This window comes from Setaria viridis, chromosome 1, assembly GCF_005286985.2.
Source record: "Setaria viridis chromosome 1, Setaria_viridis_v4.0, whole genome shotgun sequence".
Classification (NCBI taxonomy): Eukaryota; Viridiplantae; Streptophyta; class Magnoliopsida; order Poales; family Poaceae; genus Setaria; species Setaria viridis.
Window position 1 is genome coordinate 24,343,935 of NC_048263.2, and position 21,076 is coordinate 24,365,010.

The 21,076-nt window shown below is 46.6% G+C and overlaps 1 protein-coding gene across 3 annotated transcripts; it reads left to right on the top strand.

Moving 5' to 3' along the window:
• Positions 1-8,632: 8,632 nt before the first annotated feature.
• On the top strand, positions 8,633-11,701 carry LOC117862700 (uncharacterized). Of its 3 annotated transcripts, none has more exons than XM_072293129.1 (2): positions 8,633-10,193; positions 11,151-11,701. In XM_072293129.1, the coding sequence occupies exon 1, from the start codon at positions 8,879-8,881 to the stop codon at positions 10,154-10,156; it is 1,278 nt and encodes a 425-aa protein (XP_072149230.1). In that variant the 5' UTR covers positions 8,633-8,878; the 3' UTR covers positions 10,157-10,193; positions 11,151-11,701. The 3 variants fall into 3 exon arrangements, 2 of the variants coding, with proteins under 2 accessions (XP_072149230.1, XP_034602097.1); XM_034746206.2 differs by having other exon boundaries at positions 8,633-10,189; XR_004642052.2 differs by having other exon boundaries at positions 8,634-10,391; positions 11,151-11,307.
• The last annotated feature ends 9,375 nt before the right edge of the window (positions 11,702-21,076 follow it).

The window sequence follows — 21,076 nt, forward strand, 5'->3', positions numbered from 1 at the left end:
ACGGAATGGAAATACAAGGGTCAAACACTTAGACGGTTATTTCAACAACACTTGCAAGATTTAGCCTAGAAACTATAGCAAAACTACAGGAAAGGTGTGAAACCCATTTTATTGGATTCTACTCAAAAAGAGAATTCCAACCCAAGTGATTTCACACTTTTCTGATTTTTCCTCGATTTAAGATGAATTTCCCAAGCTTCTGTTGATTTAGAACAAGATAAAAGAGTCGGATTGGGAAAAACTTACGATCTGACCCTTATACCTAAGGAATAACTGTACCGGGGTCCTCAGACTTAACATGGAGAAGTCCCCGAAATTTTACACAGATACCCTCAGTCAAAAGAAAAAGATACAGCCGAGCCCTCGGGCGAGGCGGACAGGGGTCGGGCGAAACAGACAGGGTCGGGTGAAACGGACAGGGGTCGGGCGAGATGGACAGGAGTCGGCAGCTTACTTTTGGTCCTACTGATGAAGTCTTGGGGTTGGGAAGAAGCAAGCTCAAGCGAAACGTCGAAGGGCGTTTAAGGTTCGGGCGGTGGTGAGGTCCGGCGATGCTCCGGCGGCGGCGGTGCTTCTTGTGGACAACAAGCAAGCTCTAGCACAGCGCGAAGGAAGGAAAAATGGCTGGCGAGGTTGGCAAGGCACAGCGTTGGGTGGAAGGGGAGCTCCACAGAGAGCTCAGATGGTGGCACTTGCGCGTGAAGTAGAGGAGTGTGCGGCGACGAGGGCGAAGGAGATGAAACCACGCAATCAGTGCGGCAAGGGCAAAGATGGCGAAGGGAACTCCGGTAAGAGGCTCTGCTACCCCTTTTATAGCTGCGCAGAAGTGAACGAGCTCGAGCGGCGCGAGGATAAGATCGAGGGAGAAGGAGTGCTTTGCCTCAGCGGCGATTGGTGAGCGTCTCCATTAGCTGGCGAAGTGGAGCTCCGGGGACAGGATCTTACGGTATTGGGCAAGGAAGATAGCGTTAGGCAAGCGTGGTTTCACCGGGCGAAAGGATTGGTCAGGTCAAGCGCGTGCCTAGTCACGTCAAGCACCGGATTGGTTGCGGCGACTCGGTATCGGCGGACAGGAGGGAGAGAGGTGCATTGCAGGTGAGGGCGCTGCAAGCGAGGTGACAGGGCAAGCGATGCGACGCGAGCATGCGCGGACTAGCGGCTCTATCGCGGCACACGACTGGCGAGGTGGGGGAAAAGGAGTTGTCACTACCTGCGTGGTGGTTGGCGAAGGCGGTATCGTCACGGGGCGCGCACGTGGGCAGCGCGACTGAGGTATGACGGAAGGGCCGGAAGGCGTTGGGGCGCGCGGCTGGGGATCCGGGTGAGGCCATGCGCACGGGAGGCGAGGCGGTACTGGCGCGGCAGCGGCCAATCTTCGGTCACAGCGGCGGCAGGGCACCTGGTGCGGCCGGCGAGGTCTTCGGGCGAGACAAGACGGGGCGGAAAAGTCTGCAGGGCGCTTCTGCACGCGATTGGGAAAGAGGCGCGCTGATCCATCTTGTCACGACCGGCGACTGGGCGAGGCAGCGCTCGTCGGTGTGGTCACGCCACACGGTGGCGGGGCTCTGAAACGGGGCGCATGCACACTCTAGCGCTCTTTGTCCGATAGATCCGCGGGATCCTTTTCTGGGTTCATCTTCCAGCCTCTTGATCTCCCGAATTCCGAACTACACCACTTTGACTCCCATAACAAGAGTTGTAGTACTCAGGCCAAGGCCCAACTCTTGTAATCAGACTGAGTTCAAAAACGCAATGGATTTGGGGATCCAAAGCTCCAAAGTTTGGAGGAACACTTGTTTCGGAACTTAGAGAAAAACGGCGGTTTGCTGGGTTTCAGGGGTCGGGGCTGATTTGAACTGCAGATTTGGGAAATCTTCGGAGGTAAATTGGATTAAGGTCCAATGAACAAAGTTAAAGCAGGGACTTTGTTCTCCAACTTCTAAAAAGGGATTTCTTGACGTTCAGCTCAACTTACCAAAGATAAAGCCTCCCTAAGGCGCCAGGTTGGGCTGAAAACCAGACTTAGCCGGTATAGCTCAAGAAAGGCTGAGTCAACTAGATTAGGGGACTTGTCTTACGATTAAACTCGGCTGGGTTAATCTAGGTTGTTACACTCATGTACCTGAAAACACTTATTTGCTAATACAAGTGTAACTATGTTATTATAAATGAATATGCGAGTAAGAAATGTTAGTTTTCCCTTATTTGTTGAGTATATTGATGGTCGGATTTGGCACTTAAGGACCATCAACAAACTCGCCTAAGCTTGCCCTTTGTTCATCCTGAGCAAAAGCTGAAACCTAGGTTGTTGATCAGGAGTTGCTACAATACCTCACTTCTCTCATGTACAATGCGTACAACAAAGGATTCTTCCTTGAATTGAATAAGTTGACATTGTCCACCCTTTTTTTACCTTAGTCCTCATGGGGTTTTTGGCTTTTCCTTATCTTGGGCAATTGCAAGCTAGAATGGTTATATAAAGTCACCATACACTTTATTCCTTGATCAACTATCTTTCCGGAGGGTTTTTGATAAATTTTTGAAATAAAAGCAAGTTCCGCATATGATGCTCTCGATCGCTCAATGTCTATAATCCTCACCAAGGCATGAAGTTGCCTCTTTTTCATCCTACTACTATAAGGCTTTTTGTGGGGTTTTGGGTAGGATTTGAAATGAGGCATACTTGTATCACATAATATTGCAAAGTCAAAGACCGGATCCATGGAGGTGCAAGTCATACAATCTAACCAAGAAGTGCATGTGTGTGGAATTTCTTGATGGGATTTATTTGAATTCCTTTTTTTCATGACTCTCTCCCTTTTTTCTTTTTTTTGGAGGGGATATGGGCTATCTTTATTTTTATTTTTATTTTCTCTTTTTTTTATATCATGCTTTTGAGCATGGATATCTTTTCTTTTTCTTTCTTCTTTTTGCATAGCCCATACCCTTTTGCATAATGAATCTAGAGAGTCATGTTTAAAGGGATGGAGTATTTTTGTGTGGATGGAAGGCATATTTTTACGTAACTTGTAGTGTAGAAGTCAGCATGAGTATATGTGGAATGTACATGATCTTGATCATGAAAGTATGACAAGAATCTCTAAAGGGTCACAACAATTTGACAAAGCTCAATGTGATAACAAGTAGCATATGAGTAAGGTTTTGCAATGTAAACATCATATGGCTTTGGTAGGATATATCATCACTGAGGAACTTTATCATTTTACTGTTTTGAAAATAAAACTCCGGAAGTCAAGCTTCGCTTGGAACAAGATCATAGCAAACTCTATTGTACCATATCATATCATACAACAACTTAGACTTGGATCATGCCCTCGCAACCAGCAAGTTTCCAGCTCTTAGGATAAATGAGAGCCAACAAACTCTAAACTTGGGAGAATACTAAGTTGGAAACTAGGCACATGAATGAAACTGAGCAGAGCAACTATTCATCATTTCGAAAGGAAGAACTAAAACATTCTCACTACACATATGAAAGTAAGTAAATATTTTGTTCTTTTGTCATATTCAGGTTTATATATTTTTTTAACATAAGATAAATGGCAAGTACAAGGTACAGTTACTATTCTTGTGGGGGTCCTCCCCCAAGCTTGTCTTTGCCTTTATCAGCTCGCTTGATGCGCTTGTCCTGATGCTGTTCCTTGTAGCGCAAGCGTTGAACCCCTCTTCTCTCAGTCTTGGTCAAGCCTTCTGGACACCAATGTTCTCCAGGAATCAACTTCTCTTATTGCTTGATATGCTCTTACTCGGATTCGTCAATGACCATAGATCTGCGCCTTGGAGGATAACTCAACCTATCATACACAGATTGTACCTCCTTCTCTTCATCAGATTCCTCAACTGCCTGACGATGCCTTGGAGAATGATACTCCAAATGTTCATGCACCAATCGGCATTGTCTTTTGGACTCACGATAGCCTTGATACTGTGAACTGCACTCTGGACAATCAATAGTTGATGGCAACCTCAGCTTCTGATCCCAGCAATATTAGAAGAAAGGACAATTCCAGTGTGATTCAAACTTGCTTTGGCCTTTATCTGTCCTAACTTCATCATCCTCCTATTTGCACTGGTACTTATTGATCAGCATTTTGGATGTCCCTCTGGGATTCCCAGCAGATCGGCTGGTTTCAGCTTTCTCTACTTCTTGAGCCTAGCTCACTGTTCTTCTTGAATTCCTTAGCCGATACTTGCACCCTTGGGTCCACTGCGCCAGATTCCTTTTCCCTCCTTGATGTGAACAGGATTGACCGGAGTCTTGATTCATCTTTTCTATCACCTAACGCAGGCTCCACCATCTTAAACAGCTGGGAATGGATGCTTCTCAACCTTCATCAGCTTCTTTGAGTCATCAATTTTAAGTCTTCCTTGCTCTATAGCCATTTGAATCTGTTGACGGAAAGTCTTGCAATCATTGGTATGATGCGTAACAGAGTTATGCAATCTTGCAATACTTCCTCTTTTTGAGCTCCTCAACCGACAGAATCTTGTGACCCGAGGGCAACTTAATCTATCTAGTAACAACAAGTCAAATGTTTTTGTCGGCCTTGATAATGTCGAAGTCGTAAGTCTTTGTATTTGTCTTGATCCAAGGGCACACAATCAGCTTCATGTTCTTGACCTACTCCACGACATCAATCTCCCCTTCTTCATCAGAATCGGAATCAGATGAGTAGTATGTGTTGAAGTGGGAGACCCCGAACTTATTCCCTCACATATCCTGGAATCAGCTGTCATAGGCCAAGACCTTGAGCACCAACTGGGCTAGGCTCTTGAAGTCTTGAGGAGAAAACTTCTCCTTGATAGGATTTAGAAGTCCTTGGAAAGCCAACTCAGCTTATTTGTCCATCAGTCAAGTATATGTAGCACTTGTTATGCACATCTCTAAACCTCTGGACAAATGCAGCTACTGATTCCCCATTGCGCTGCTTCATTGTGGTCAGATCGGTAAGCTTCATCTTTTGAGTCTCAGTGTAGTAGTGCTTATGAAATAGCTTCTCTAGATCTTCCCAGTTGTTGATAGAATTGGGCACCAGTGTAGAAAATCATGTGAAGGCGGACCCTATCAATGATAGTGGGAACATGTGCACTTTAAGTGCGTCCATGGTAGCTGCTTCTCCACATTGGACTAGAAATCAGCTGACGTGTTCCCTTGTAGATATGTTGTCTTCTCAAGAGAATTTGGCAAAGTTAGGAACTCAGAACCGATGCGACATCGCTACTTGATCAAACCATGCAGGATATGGGCATTGAGATATGTATGATTACTCCTTAGGCTTCAAACCAAACTGATTCCTTACCACATTGGCTATCTTTGCGGCCCAATATTTATTGTCTTGCCCCCCTATCCGTTGCAATTGTGGAGAAACTGGCTAGACAATATTTCCAGTATCTTGATCTTGATTAACTCCTCGATTATCAAACAACACCCTTCCATCATATATGAAATCTACACTTCTTGGTAGTGTTGAATGCTAATTCGCAGTCTGAATAGGATTTGGCGTTGTCATAATGTGAGTAATCGGCTAGCCATCAACTGGTCCTACCGAAAACTGTCCTGTCGGCTGTGAGGGTGGTACTATAGCATGTGACCCTGTCGGCTGCCCAGAAGCCAATCCAGATGCACCTCCTAGGTATCCATACGTGTTAGTTGCGTATCTTCTCCAAGATTTCTTACTAATATAATGCTCTACAACTTGCAAGATCATCTTCTGAATTTCATACACCAATACACCAGTTGGGCCGGTTAAAGTATTGTTGACTTTGGAGTTGGCCCTGGATTGGAATGCGAGGTCTTCTTCTTCAGTCATCTCATGCTTATCTTTGGTTCGCACCATTAGCACTGGCAACTCTGTCTTTTTGTAGATTTTGTTGTGATTCATCTCGTATAACTTCAAGCAAGCTGCTCTGTATCACTCAACGGCTTATCTACTTCTTGCTTTTATTCATCGAAGAGCTTGTCCATGGTCATCTCAGCCACTTTGAAGTGATCACCAACTTTATCATCATCGCCGGCCATCTGATCGAAATCGAGGCAACGCCGAGCGCTAATAGTGTTGTTGAAGATGTTTGTCCCACTGGGCGTGCCAAGAGTATGTTGATGCAAAATCTGAACCTCAAACTTCTACATTGAATAACACGAAGGTGCTTAACTCTAGTGCAGGCTCCAAATCGGCTCCCGTAGGTGCACGGTGTGCCAGTCAATTTGACCTGCAATTGACAAGCGAAACGTAAAATTCATGAGCCGATAGGCGGCGAAACCTTTGAGCTCATAGGTAGGCATTCTTTGTATAAACACCGTTAAAATATGCTCAATATAATGGCGGTGTAAATAAATAAAATATTAATGGCAAGTGCCTTCAGCTATATAAGCCGAAGGCCTAAGATAAAGCATTAATCACAACAGCTATAAAAGGGAGCCTTTGTTAACCACGGACTTGCCAGATAAGCTAACAGATCTAGACAATGTCTTGATTAGTGTATTGAACTCGGACAAGGTAATATGAATGAGAGGGCATTAGCATCAATCTACTAGTTTAAAAGATTAGAACATAGCAATAAGGACCAGCCGATGCTAACTGTACGCAAGCCAGATACATTAATAGATCTTAATTAATATCTTGATGAGTGTATTAAACTTAGACAAGGTAACACGAATAAGAGGGCATTAACCTCGATCTTATAATATAAAAGACTAAAACACAATCACCAAAGACCTCTTGCTTACCGCTTACAAGTCTATTAAGGTAATAATTTCTAATCAATGTCATGATCGTGTATTGAACTTAGACAAGGTAACACGGTAAGAGGGCATCATTAGTCTTAACAGACAAGCTCGCAACAGCAAGGCCTCGTACGCGCCCCTATCGGCTTAGTGACGTCATCACATATCTGCGAGATACGGATAAGACCCGACCAAGGCATCGACTCTTAATAGTAGCATGCTAATGTCAGAGGTCAGACGGTTAGAAATACGAGGGGCAGAGGTAAAGATCTATCGAACCTAGCATGTGTAAAATAGTAAAAGCATGCAGAGTCTACCAGCCGATACGATATGATAACTATGAATGTTTAAATAAGGCGAGGGAGCCAACGAAAACAGCCTAACCAGATCTAAGTCGTTCGATAACTAACATGAGCAACATTGAAAACAAGCAGAATATTGGACAATATTTAGAAAGTTCTACTTGCAATTTAAGTTAACTTGATAACTAGCCACACAACAATATCAGAATATAAGACTTAGTTTAGAAAGTTCCAATAGAGATCGTAATGATCAGGTGCCAGTACTTACAAGTTCATCGAAGATCGAAACCGATGTAGCCTTGTGCGCAAGAAGGAACTCGTCGAAAAACTACATTACTCCTGCTCCTAAGGGTTTGGCCGCGTGGCGCCGAAAGATCGTATTAATTGATCAAGAGATACCTTTATTACAAGGCTCACGGGTTATATCTATACCCTGGAGCAAGCTAAATCCTAATTGATTACAACACGAGCTATTACAATTATTCCCTAGAAAAATATCTAAGATAATTTTTTCCACGCTTTCCCTTATTTGATGGAGACACCGTGTCCGCATCGTGCTCTTTTAGATTCTATCGGCTACACGGCTCTGATCCTTCCGTCATTGAGATGCGTCTAACTTGTTTTGGCTGCCTCTTCTCTCACCAACTCTTTGAAATCTTATCCTCAACAGTTGACCCTGGTTAAAAACCGATGTTAAGAGGACTGTCATGGTTGCGATACCACCAAGCCGATGACGCCGTGACGCTGCCGAGCCAGCGCCGTCGAGGCCGCGACACTGCCGAGCCATCGAGGCTGCAGAACCTTCGTCGCGGAGGCTACGACGCCGACGAGCTGTCGTGGCCGCGAATCCAGCGCCACCCTTCTCGGATGGCAAGGACGGCTACTCTACTGCTTGGCTTGCCTTGTGCTAGTCTGCTGCCTTGCCTTTTGCTGTTGTCAGATTGTAATAGTCTGATGGAAATTAAGATTGTAAATTGGGATTTTTTCTAAATAGCGAATGTGAATCACTGAAGCTTTGTGAAGTGTGATTACTCAATCTCTGAAAGCCAATGCAGACTGCAAATGTGTAGAATTAAACATGTATGCAGTTTTTTTTTTGCAATTTCATAGTTATTCAACTGAACCTCGTATATGTCCTCTGTAGACTATAGACATATTCTTTTACAATGGCTATTGCTCTCTGCAATTACAACGAAGCTTAGTACATGCGTCTGTGCAAATGCTCATGCTTGTTTGGGATCTCTGAATCTCAGAACAACTGACGGAATGAGCGATCCTTTCCTAGCCCATGACCAGCCCGCTCTGAGAGCAGTGCACCTAGGTCCGCCGGAGCTGCTCCTGTCGCCTGTCGGTGCGTGCCGATGCCAGATGCCACGCCGGAGCTCTCGTCAGGGGCGCTTGATCTATGGCCCCGCGGCGTAGTCTCCGCAACCTCGACTGCAGAAATCTCCTCCGGCCTCGGCAGTGCATCCTCTTGTTGGGCCAAGGCCCAGCACGTGGAGAGTGGAGGCCTGCCTGGGATTGTATGGCCGTTGGTTCACAGCGGACGGCCGGATGCTCCTGACTGCACTCTAAAGTCTAAAGTCGCCGAAGAATCTGAATCCAGCTCGCTCGGCGCCGTCGCCCGCTCGCCCCCTCCTCCCCCTCGGCTGCTTGGCCCCTCGCCGGCGCCGCTGCCCCCGAGTCCCAGTCTCCAGATCGGCTCGCTCCTCGCCTCTTCTCCCAATGAATCTCGTCAGACCACGGCAAACCCAAGACGAAGCCGCCGACGAGGATACCGGAGAGACACACCCACAGCCACCGCGCGAATCCCAGAGAAGCGGCGGAGGAGATGCTTCTCGAGGAGCTGCTCCGCTGCCAGATCCATGAGTGGTACCCGGCCTTCCGTCGCCACTCCATCCCCACCGTCATCATCCCGCTCCCAGCCGCCTTCCTCCGCTACCTCGCCGGCCAAGCAGCCTATCCCGACCCCGACGCCGACTCCGATGAGGAGACGCTTCCGTTCCTCCTCCCCGCGATAACCTCCGGCCGCCAGCCCTTCGCGCCCATCCACGCGCACCACCCCGACCCGGTTTCCCTCCTCAACTCCGAGCTCTTCTTCGGCTCCAGCAACGAGGACGTCCACGACCCCGACGCCGACCACCCTCACCGGCCGGAATCCCCGGAGCTGGAGGCGGTCATCGACGCCGCCATTGCGGAGCTAGGCGGCGCCGCGCTCCCCAAGCTCAACTGGAGCTCGCCCAAGGACGCCACCTTCATGTCCGCGGATGGCACGACCCGGTGCACGTGCTTCGCCGAGGTTGCCATGCTGCTCCGCGCCTCCGACTGTGTGGCCCACGACCTTGCCTCCGCGCGCCAATCGTGCGAGGATTTTGTGCGCCCTGAGGGTGCTCGACGGAATGCCCGGAAGGTTAGTGCTGGTGCCGAGGAAGGTGCTCGATCAAATGCCAATGAGGCTGATGGTAGCAGAGGCATCAATGATGCTCCGAGTGATTCAAGGGAGATAGGCGAGGAGGGAGGCAAGACAAATGGTGCGGTTGGTGATTTGGTAGATTCACATGAGGAAGAAAGTGATGGGGATACTTGGGTGGATGATGGCTTCCAATACTACCTTGCCCTCCGCAAGTGGTACCCAGGCCTCCGCCCAGAGTCAGAGTTCAGATGCTTTGTACGGGAGCGGAAGCTGGTCGCTGTGTCCCAGAGAGATGCATCAGCTTACTACCCATCACTGCCTGGATGGAGTTCTGAGGTTCAACCGAAGATTAAGGCTTTCTTTGAGGAAGTAATTGAGCCGCAGTTTGGTTCAAACAATTATACATTTGATGTGTATGTGAGAGCTGATGGGCGGGTCAAGTTGATAGATTTCAATCCATGGGGTGGTTATACCTTGCCACTGCTGTTTACTTGGGAGGAGCTTGAAGAGGAAGGAAGAGGACATGAGCTTGAATTTCGAGTGGTCATGCAGCAGGGTGCAGTGAGGCCAGGATTGATGACAGCAGTGCCGTATGATATGCTTGATTGGGGGGAGGGGAGTGGCTGGGATGTTTTGCTGAAGAAGGCTGATGAAGAGCTTGGCAGACAGATGAACTCACTAGATGGTGATTCGTAATTGCATTTCAGGAAAAGGTGTTCGAACTACGCAGTAGGTGCACAACCTAAAATGATGACTGCTATTTTTTTTTACCTGCCACATACTAGCAGTCTCGTGCGACGATGCTGTTATTTGGTTTTGGTTACTCTTATAGTGATAAGTTGTTAGTGCAGATCACCTCTTATAGTCTCATTGCGTCATGTATCAGATATAATCACCCACATAATTCATATGTGGTTTAGTGGAGCTGATGGTGAGTATTTGAATCTGCAGAAATTTTTTTGCAGTGAAAATTTGTTGCCCTTCTGCTCAGCTGCAATGAACATCCCTTATCTTTCATGGTTATTTATCATTGCTCCTTGTATCTACCTGCTCATGTGGGAACTTCAGTTTAGAATTGAGAGTAATCAAATTATAGCATCTTGTTGGCTAAGTTTAGTTTCTTCGCTAACTTATAATCTACAATTGTGAAGGATACTTGACATAAATAATAGTTTGAACCACCTGCCAGGCCACCACCTTCTCCTCCCTCCCCCAATAAATCATGCCCATGACATATCACTGCCTTAATTAAAACCTTAGCAAGCTTAAGAACAATACACTCCATTGTAAATGTTGCAGCTTCAAGTATAAATAGCTCAAACACATATGGTTTTCTGCTGCTTTTCAATGAATTTTCACAAAAGGCATCTAGCTAGCTACCTAGTTGCTGTCATGTTTATATTTGTACCTGTTGTTCAAAAGAAACTTTAGAATTTTCTTTTCTCGAACTAGTTCAAAACTGAATTTCAACAAGCATATATTGCAATGTGAATCATCACTTGTGAACTCTGTTCCTAGATGAAGTGTTCATAGCTATCCTGGTGTATATCTTTGAATCCTTATGTATTTCTTTGGGCAGGAAAGGATTGTCCATTTGGGCCTTTTCTGATTCAATTTGCATTTTCTCAGCTATGATTATTGTATACTCCCAGTACATCACAGAGCAGTAATTCCATCTGCTTTTCTGCAGGGTCTGCATCAAATTGTTGGATTTCCTGCCCTCAAGTGTTAGGCTTGTTGGACACCTTCCAGCTATGTGTGCTACCATATAAAATCCTGACTCCCTTCAAGTGTCATGTGATTTTATTTGTTTAATGATCATATATATGATGATTTTTGTGATCTTAGGATCTCAGGGTATGCTTACTATTTTGTCTGGTTCTTTTGCAGCTTTAAAAGAGTCTAGTGTCTCCTGAGGAAATAATTCCATGGTAAGTAAAATTTAAAATATAAATTGCTTGTAGAGTCCATACAAGTCATCACTGTTGATTTGTCTGAACTTGGGATCTGTTTTGTGTTGTGCATGTCTATGCTTCTCCAGTGTTTTTGTGCTCCAAAGACTGACATAGTCTTACTGTTTTTATTGTTGTGTAGTATTTTCTTTTGTAAACTTTTTTTAGAACAATTAACCAAGGCCCCTGCAACTGCACTATTTTATTTTATAAAATAAAGAGTTTATGTACAAGCACTACAGAAGTAGAATGTACGAAAGGTAAAATCTATTACAGACTACTAAGCAAATTGCTGGATTCTTAATTTCCTCTTGTTGTCTTTGTAGATCCGTCTTTACTGTAACGTTCCATTATTGTCCATGTTAGACTTGTATGTGTTGGAGCCCGTAGCGCTGCGAAGGTAGTACTCGTGTTGCGTGGGTGGCCGAGGATTAGGATCCCGGCGGCGGCGAGGTTGTGGTGTGCGTTTGTATGGCCATTTTGTTCTTTTTCTCCTATCTTAATACAATGATACGTATAAGATACAATGATATGCAGCTGTCCTACCGATTTGAGAAAAAAAAGAGAAGAAGTTTTGCAAACACATGCTGCACAAAGAAAAAGAATGTAAAAGAATGTAAGATCTGTAATTTTTCAAGATGATTAAGGGTCAGCTTGGCACAGCTCCTCCCAGCTCCGGCTCCTTCTGGCGCATCACTGTTCATCTACTATAACGCTACTATTTACATGAGTTATATTTTCCTCTTCTCTCCCTTTCTCTCACAGCTGTCGAAGGAGCCACAATTGTGGCTCCTCTGCCACCCTGCCATGCTACAGTGGCACATCACTGTTCATCGACTATAACGCTACTATTTACATGAGTCATTTTTCTCTCTTCTCCCCCTCCCTCTCACAGCAGTGGCACATCACTGTTCATCGACTATAACGCTACTATTTACATGAGCTATTTTTCTCTTGTGGCTCCTCTGCTACCCTGCCACGCTACAGTAGCAGGAGCTGGAGCCTCAAGGAGCCTGCCTAAACTGGCCTAAAGATCTCTACTAAAGATCTCTACTTTTCAGTGTGTTTTACAATAACCATGTCTGAGTAAGATGAGATAATCATTTGTTTTAGAAGCTGAAATGACCAAAGATATTCGATCTGCACGCATTTTTTTTTCATATACATGTTTTTCACAAGCACGTATGCTAGATCTAAATACCAGTTCAAAAACTAAACCTCTATATTTTTTTCAAACAATTGTTCAGACACTTTGTTTCGGTAAAAGATCTTGATGTCGTCTAGAGGGTGTTGAATAGGCGTAATCTGAAATCATCACCACTTAAACCAAATTAATCAGTACTTTCGGAGAATTTCAAAACTTTCGGAATCTCCGAAAAACTCTCTGGAATTTTTCGAAGATATGAAACACACGCCTTAAACAGCGGAAGAATATCTCACTACCTGAAAACCGGAACCTCCGATTTTGTCCCTGACAGTGACAATCCCTTAAACCTTATGTTGAGCAAGAGATGTAAAGATCAAACCAGTCTCAAAGAGTATGCTCAGATGATGTATCTTTAGTAGAAACACAAAGTTCCTGCACTTCACAAACACTAACACATGAGTAGATCAACCAATGTAAGAAGAACAACAATTAAGTAGAAGTGCAGGGCAAATGTATGCAAACCAGTGAGGAGACACATTTTGTTTCACCGAAATTCAGATTCACCACCGGGCGAATCCTACATCTCCGTTGGGTGCTTCCAAGGAAGTCGGGTTGCACTCAACCATTTCCCCACTTCACTAGTTAGCTTCTTCCCTTTCGGAGGTGAAGCTTGACCTGCACAAACTATCCCGTGGCTCACCACACCTTGGTAGCTCTTGGGCAACACCTAGCCGTCTAGGAGGGACACCTCTAAGAATAACAAATGCTTCACTTGTAACTTGACATGGCAAATCAGTGCTCAAGCGAATGAGTGCTCTTCTAGTGCTCTCAAATAACTCCTCTCTACTACCCAACTCACAAGATCTTAACAAAGATTACACTACCTCACAAAGAGGGGTTGGGGAGAGCTATTTGGCTTTTGCTTAGGTTAGAACAGGCAAGAAGCACACCAGCAACTGCAAAAACAGCAACCAGTCACTGACGGGGTCGTGGGGTATAAATACTCCACTCCCTAAAAACTAGCTGTTAGACATGTCAGACCAAAACCGAAACTTTCGATTTCCCAAAATCGGAACCTCCGGTTTTCAAACCAACTAGCCATTGCAAGTTGAGTTCCGGATTTTTCCGAAACTATTTTCGGAAACTTCCGGAACTTTCTGACCGTTAGTGTGTACGTGTGGCTTTTGTGACTCTTTCCTCACATAGGATACTTGAGCACTGAGACTATGTCAAATGATCATGTGATGCATCCCTCTTAATAGTACGACACACCTAAACTCAAGATTAAAATAAATATACCATGTTCATCTTCTTGAGCTTCATTTCCTTTAACCATGCCATACTTGATAATCATGTCTTCTTGAGAGCTGCATCAACCTTTGTCTCTTTTGTTTGAGCACTTCAACCTTGAGCTAGTGACTTGGATCAATATTCAATCATATATGAGTGAAAAACCAATTTTAGATCATAAGTCACTTCTTCATATGACTCAATAAACGTTTGATGCATCCCATTTCTATACTCGGCAAGGCTTGACTTGATACCTCAAAATCTTCCAAGTACTAGCCCCTTCACCTTAGCAAAGCTCATGGTCCAAGTCACCACTTGACCATACTTTATCTAGTCCCTCGGTACTAATCACTTGCTTGATTTCTTCATCCAATCGCTGTCGTATTTGAGTCTAGCTATGCTTTGACATCATGAGCGAAACTTACTGGAGATCATATCTTCTTTTGACTTTTATATCTCAATTATTTACAACAAGCTTCTCATTTTATTTAGACAAACCAACATGTCAATGCCCTCATGCCTCCATGTTTTCTTTAATTTGCTTGTCGTCTATCTCATATAACCATCATGGGATTCACATAAGTTTTTCACTTTGTTCTTTTCATTGTATGGGCCTTTTAATACTATTCTTCCCACAAAGATTGTTCATTATAAATAACCTGCTCATAAACTTAACAAGTTCATTAGACCTTTAATCATGTTGTCATTCAATACACTAAAATCCACTAGGAGCCTAGATGCTCTTTCGTTCAGGCATATTTTTTTTTTATTTTCACATAATCAAGCTTTGCATCTTTTCCCACAAAACAAACTCCTTTTCTACATAGGCCTGCTAGTGGGGCGGGATGAAATGGGTATTTTGGGGGCGGGTTCTCACGCGGGGCTCGTTAGAATGGGTGGGAACGGGGATTAGCGGCTAACGGGTTGGGATGGGGTGGGTCTGGTGAAAGTGCGGGTTAGGGGGGGGGTGGGTTGGAACCGGTCCTTTGGAGGTCTCCTTCGGTGATCTCCTTCGTCTCCAGCGGGTGGTGGGCAGAACGGCCGGCGGCGGGTCGCCGCTGGGCCGGCGGTGGAGACCGGTGGCGGCGTGGGTAGAGGGGTTCGGGTTCGGGATTTGGGGTTTTTGGGGGAGCTTCCATGGCCGACGCCTTAGAGTGATGGCCATGGGTGGCGATGGCACCGCCGGCAGGGCAATGGTGGACAACCGCTGGTGGAGGTTGCCGCTGGCCGCGGGGTGGTCGTGGAGACCGGCAATGGTGAGGTGCAACGACGGCGAGATCTGGTCAGAGGGGAAAGGGGAGGAGGGGGAGGAGGAAGAGGAAGGAAGGAGCGGGGGCCACGGCGAGGCGGAGGTTGGCGGCGAGATTGGTAGGGGACGGAAGAGGAAGGAAGGGGCACCAACTCCCCCTGCACCAATGGCATGGTGGTGGCCGGCGCCGTCCCCTCCGTGGCTCCGTCGATCTCGCGGCCGGGCGACGCTAATCGCGCATTTGGTCGGAGCAGAGGACGGGCTTTCGAACCTTATCTAGATATGGGACCCACACCGACAAAGGATGGGACTGTATAAAAATAGCTTGCAGTGAATCTATGCATGCAATGGATGGGTAACCCACACTAGCGGGGTGGGGCGGGGTGGGTAGAAATAGTATATTTATGGGTGGGGGCGGGTTGGTGGAATTTCCCTATTAGATGTGGGTGGGGGTGGGTTAGGGGCGGGTATAACCCCCGTTAGCAGGCCTATTTCTACATCTGTTCTTTTTTTCAACGGGGAAGCTGGGAGGGAATGGATCTCACAGGCAAAACCAGTCAAACATCAGGGGAGGGAAGCGGGGAGGGCCGATCAAAACCGACATGCACCAGCACGTGCTAGGTGATCGGTACCCTGCTGCCCTGCTCAGATTGCCTCCAACCTCTGCCTTCTTGCTTTTTGCTTTTTGGTGATGTTCTCCTCCAACTCCCTTTTTCTAACAGGAGAAATCAGATCCGTTTTCTCTTGGGTGAGGAGTTGCTTGTGTTGCACTCTTTCCGTCCTGAAATATAAGGTATCCAAGAGTTCTAAATTTATCCCTAAATATAAGACGTCCTATAAGTTTTTGACAAGTAATCAATCAACTTAATTAAAAATTTACTAAATATTTTTCTTGTTAACTGGAAAACTTGTCTTGTATTACCATTAGCTAAAGGTATATGAGATATTTGCCCACCTCCTTAGTCTGTTCTAAAAATTCTAGAATGTCTTATATTTCAGAGGACGGAGCGAGTAAACAAAAATATAGAGGCTCTTTAAATAGGCACAGAGGTCCACTGGCCAGGGGGGAAAAACAATCTATAATTTTCTCTCTTTTTTGGGTACAACTTGTTTTTCCCCGCCAGTGCCCTAACTTTTTTTCCTTGTATGTAAAGAAAAGAAAAACAAATCCAGGGAGCACGGCTTATCAGGCCTATTCTGTTTTTAGGGCCTGTTTTGAGAGGATAGAAGCTTCTTTTGCCCATCACAATTTTTTGTCACGTTGTGATACTTGTGTTGGATTTGCTTCGCATGATTTTGTTGGCGTCGGACTAGGAGAATGCCAGGTTCAGGATCCAGGCGCTGCCGCGCTGGAGTGAGAGATCTCGCTGGAGCAGGCCCTGCAGCGGCACGACACCCTGAAGGGCTCGATGCGCAGGGACGGCAAGGACCAAGGAGCCGAGATTCAGTGCCGAGGGGACACGTGAACATGCCGGCGATGATGAAACGTCGAGCCACGGTCGCCGGCAGCTACTTGGGCTCCATGCACCGAGAGGATCGCCGCTTCGGAACGGGAACGGGTCAGCTGACTGGGGATGGCCTCAGCTGCGGCAGGAGCGGCGACGCTGGTCGCTCAAAGAAGGCCGGGTCGACGAACCGGGATCGTGCCTGTGTTCAAAAAAAGATCCATAGGGCTTGAGAGTCGGTGTAAAAAAAATGAAATGTTACAGGTAAGAAAAGGTAGTTTCGCCCCTTAAAAAATGTTATCTCTGTGAATGCAATATATGCACAGCAGCTTTGCACCTTCCTACCTTACCTGGATGCTTGCTATCAACTTGAACTGTGTCGCCAAAATATAGAATTGCTAAAACATAAGTTGACACTGCATGTTGCGGCATAGTTAGTTGCAGTCAAAGTGGAACTTGATTGGTAGTTGGTCAGTAACAATCAAACATGCAGAGGCAGCTGATTCATCAGCAATTTTGCGTTCGTTGTTCAAGACAAGGTATAATCATCGAATCGGCCCAGTGCCTATTAAACAGCATAGGCTAAGTTTTTTTTAAATCTGCTCATTATGGTTCAAGTTCTCGACTCGGCACTAGTGTTCGTATTTTTTGATTTATTTCATTTAACTGATGCGATTGTTCTTTCAGTGGTAGGCGACGTGCTCGTCGATAGAACCACTAGTGGTAACTTCATCAATCTCGAAAATCAACGATCTGCTGGCTCTCCGGTGGTAACTTTGCATCAATTTCTGAGACTCTGCCGTCCCAAGTGGAGGTCCAACCGGAGGTGCAGGCATTGTTCCAGGCTTCGGTGACGGTGAGGATCAGTGATGGCCATCGGTTTCTCTTCATTTAGTTGGAGGTAAAATCGATACAGGCGACTGAACCTACCCTCTCGTTGCTCATGCCAACGCGAAGCAAACGCAGAAGAGCAGTGGCGCAAGCTCTACATGTCAGGCAATGGATAAGAGCCATCAGGGGCGCCCAGACAGTGTAGGTCCACATATGGTTTCAGGGAGCGGACAGAACCTGGAAACGGTGGAAACCACCGAGAGCTAAAGTTCTTCGTCTGGTTGGCATCACGAGGTCGCATGTGGACGGCTGATCGTCGGTGACGACACGGACTTAAACGCACGACAACTGTTCTTTCGATCAAGAACCGGAGACACAGCTGACCGCACTCTTGCACAATTGTTCTTTCGCAAAGGAGGACTGGTGGAGAGTCCTCTCCTGGTTGAACTGCACCTGCATGCTTATAGCGGAAATGACTTCCACACAGGATTGGTGGGCGAACCTAAGCAGGCTGCAAGCAACAACGAAGCGGAAAGTTCTACACACAACCTTCGTATTGACGGCCTGGCACCTGTGGAGACACCACAACGCAAGGCGGTTTCGGCAGCAATCCTCCCCGGCGTAGCAGGCTCGCAGCTAGTCCTTCTCATCCAACAGGAAGCTTGCCTTTGGGTAGCTGCTGGAGCTAAGAAGTAAGTTTTTTTTTATAATAGCTTTGAAGCGTTGAGTGATAGCACCATAAGAAAGAGAAGTGGGCTGAGCTCGTGATGTAAGAACAGTCACAACCCATGATCTCTATGATCAATTTTCATAATGACACGTCGGCAAGACGTTACGACTAGAAACTAAAGTCCCAATCCACAGTTTCTTTCCGTGGGCCGTTGTTAATTTTTTTTATTACCTCTATCATCTCCTTCTCTCTCCTGCCGTCTCCTTCGCCGGGCGGGGCCTCAAGCGGCGCTGCGACGACGCGCTCTGGCGGTGGCAGGGCATGCGAGCTGCGCACACGTGGGTGCTGCTGGGCCGGGCAAGGCGCGGCAGCCCTCCGCGCGGGTGGCCGAGGGCACATCGGCAGCTTCAGTGCTCTTGTGCGAAGGCAGCGGTGGCGGTGAACGCACGCATGAAGGCAGCTGCCGGAGCAAGTACGGCTTTTACTCTATCGATTCATGCGTCAGACTCCAGAGATTGGGATGTTGATGCAAAGATCGGGATGTCCTACGGGGATGGATTTGGGCGTCTCTGGGTCATGGTATGGGACACAACTTGTTCTTCGCGCTTGGATTCGGGGACAATGTCGTTGGGCGAGTAGGGCCGTGCCTCGGCGAGGGCGCAGTCGGGGCACCGCGGGACGGCGAGCCGGGCATGAGTGGCGGCCGGACCTCGGCCAGCCGGACCAATGCTGCGGCGGGGCCACGGTTCAGCATCGGCGAGGGCATCGCTGACCGGCCACGCGCGGCGGCAGCGCCGAGGCGAGAGGTACGGAGGACCGGCCTTGCCCGTCGCCGGCTCCATCACCACGCCTCCTCTGCCCGTCCTGTTGAGGCTGATCCGTCAGCGGAGGAGATCCAGACAGCATGGCGGAGTCTTGCGGCGTCGCGGTGAGGTCCGGTGACGAAGTCCGGCGGTAGTGACCTCAAGAGGTGTGGCTGCGGCGGCAACCGGCGAGGCCGCGTAGCGACGGGCACGGCGGGAACGACGAACAGGGCACGGCAATAGTAGGGGTGGGGACCACCAAAATGCGTGGGCAGGAAACTCTCTCGCCCCCAACGCAGAATCATCGGTTTCTCCGCGGACGGAGCGTCGACATCGTTTCGCACCTGAAACGCGTTTCCTCCTCTTTTCTCCTCTTTCCCCGTTAATTATTGTGCCACGTCACCTGTCACCACCTTTATTTATATGACAATTTATTTAATGCTATGAAAATCAAAAGTTATGACTGCGCTCTAATTCTTGTAATCACATCATATTTATTCTTCTTATTAATACAGAGAGATGTGCAGTCCCTCCCGCGTATTTGAGAAAAAAACAGCAAAATATTTTGCAATTCCTACATAAACTGAAGTATTTATTGTGAGATTCCTATAGTTTGGTTAAAAAAACAAAAAGATAAGTAGCGTTAATGATCTACTAGATCAAAGAATACTGTCGCGCTCGACACATCAGACTCGTGCATCACGTTCAGATGTGACCAATTGACATTGTCCTGGTACTATTCCGTCACCAAGTACATGTGTATAGAGGCAATCACTTCAAGATTTTTCTTAATGACCTCACTCTAAGATCATATAAAATCTTATTTTGGTCAAACCCACTGATCTTAGTTGTCAATATCTCAAAGCCATTGTGTATAGCACGCAGAAAAAGTTAAATAGATGAATCAAGAACTTGATGACGTTTGGCACCTTGTCCTTGTCAATCGAGAGACACGTCAGGGCTCATGAACGATGGACCAAATCAAGCGGGCCGACTACGTTGCATGGATGGATGTTCATGCTCGTCATCAGCCGTTGCGTGGCAATTTTATTTTATTTTTTTGCGAGGAAGGCAATTTTAGATTTGACTATACAAGCTCTCATCACAAATATAAAGTTCTGTTGACGCCAGATTTTGACACGTGTGAAATCGGCGTCAAGAAAGGAAGAAATCAGGAGATGCGGCAAGACACAGAGGTCACGTTGGAAATCGGCCGATTGGTGCTACAGTTGAGGATCGGCCGATTGGTGCTGCAGTGTTTCCGCGGATGGAGTTGGTGGAAATCGGCCGATTGGGAGGCTGGAGCAATTGGGCCGGTATGGGCTTAAAGTGAACTATGAAGATAAAGAGGGAGTCAGCCCATGAGAGTGCGATGATCAACTCCAGTACGAATCACACTTGTAAATATTTGTTTTCGTTTAAAATTAGAGATAGAGTCCTAGTCGGTTAAGAAATTGGTTGTAACATGCTATAAATAGCCACCTTCATAGATCTGTAATCATCACCAAATCAATACAACAAACTACTATTTCCTCGCACTTACTTTCGAGCAGGCGACTTCGCCAATACTTTTTCTCTTTTCACGAGTTCGTACGGGTTGGCGGGGCTGTATCAACTTGATCTCCGGCCGATTCTGTAAGTTCCGCTTATCGAGTAATATCTAAGCTTTAACTTCGGGCGCATCGCTGTCGTTTCGTTTAGATTTATTCACTAGTTATCGATATTCACTAGAATTCTAGGTTTTACCTTTTTGTTCTAGTTTTATCACCAGTTATCCAGCTTGGAATTGGAACTTTCAGCTTTCTTGTACTTCTTTGCTTAATTTACCATAGCCGATTCAGATCTATTCTTAGTGTTGTTACTGTAGCGTTGTTTAGATTACTCTAGTAGTTTTCTCCACCAACGTTGCCCTGTAATCGGCTGCATTATAGCCGATTTCTTTATTACGGCAAATCAGTCGATTCGCTGATAAGCTCTCTCGAGATCGGAAATTTAGCCGATCGCGACCTCTGGGATCTGACACGTTTCTTTCCTTGCCAATCAACAGGTCAGATTGGCTAGCACGCCACGCGAACCGCACCAGGGCGATCACCCGAACAGGAGTTAAGCAGATTCTCCCGGGTCGTGTGTCCGACGCTAGAGATTCGATCGGCCGATTTCTAGCGCCAACACACTTTTGGCATGCTCGGTGGGACCAATACAACCGCAACTATGTCGAAAGCTGCCGAA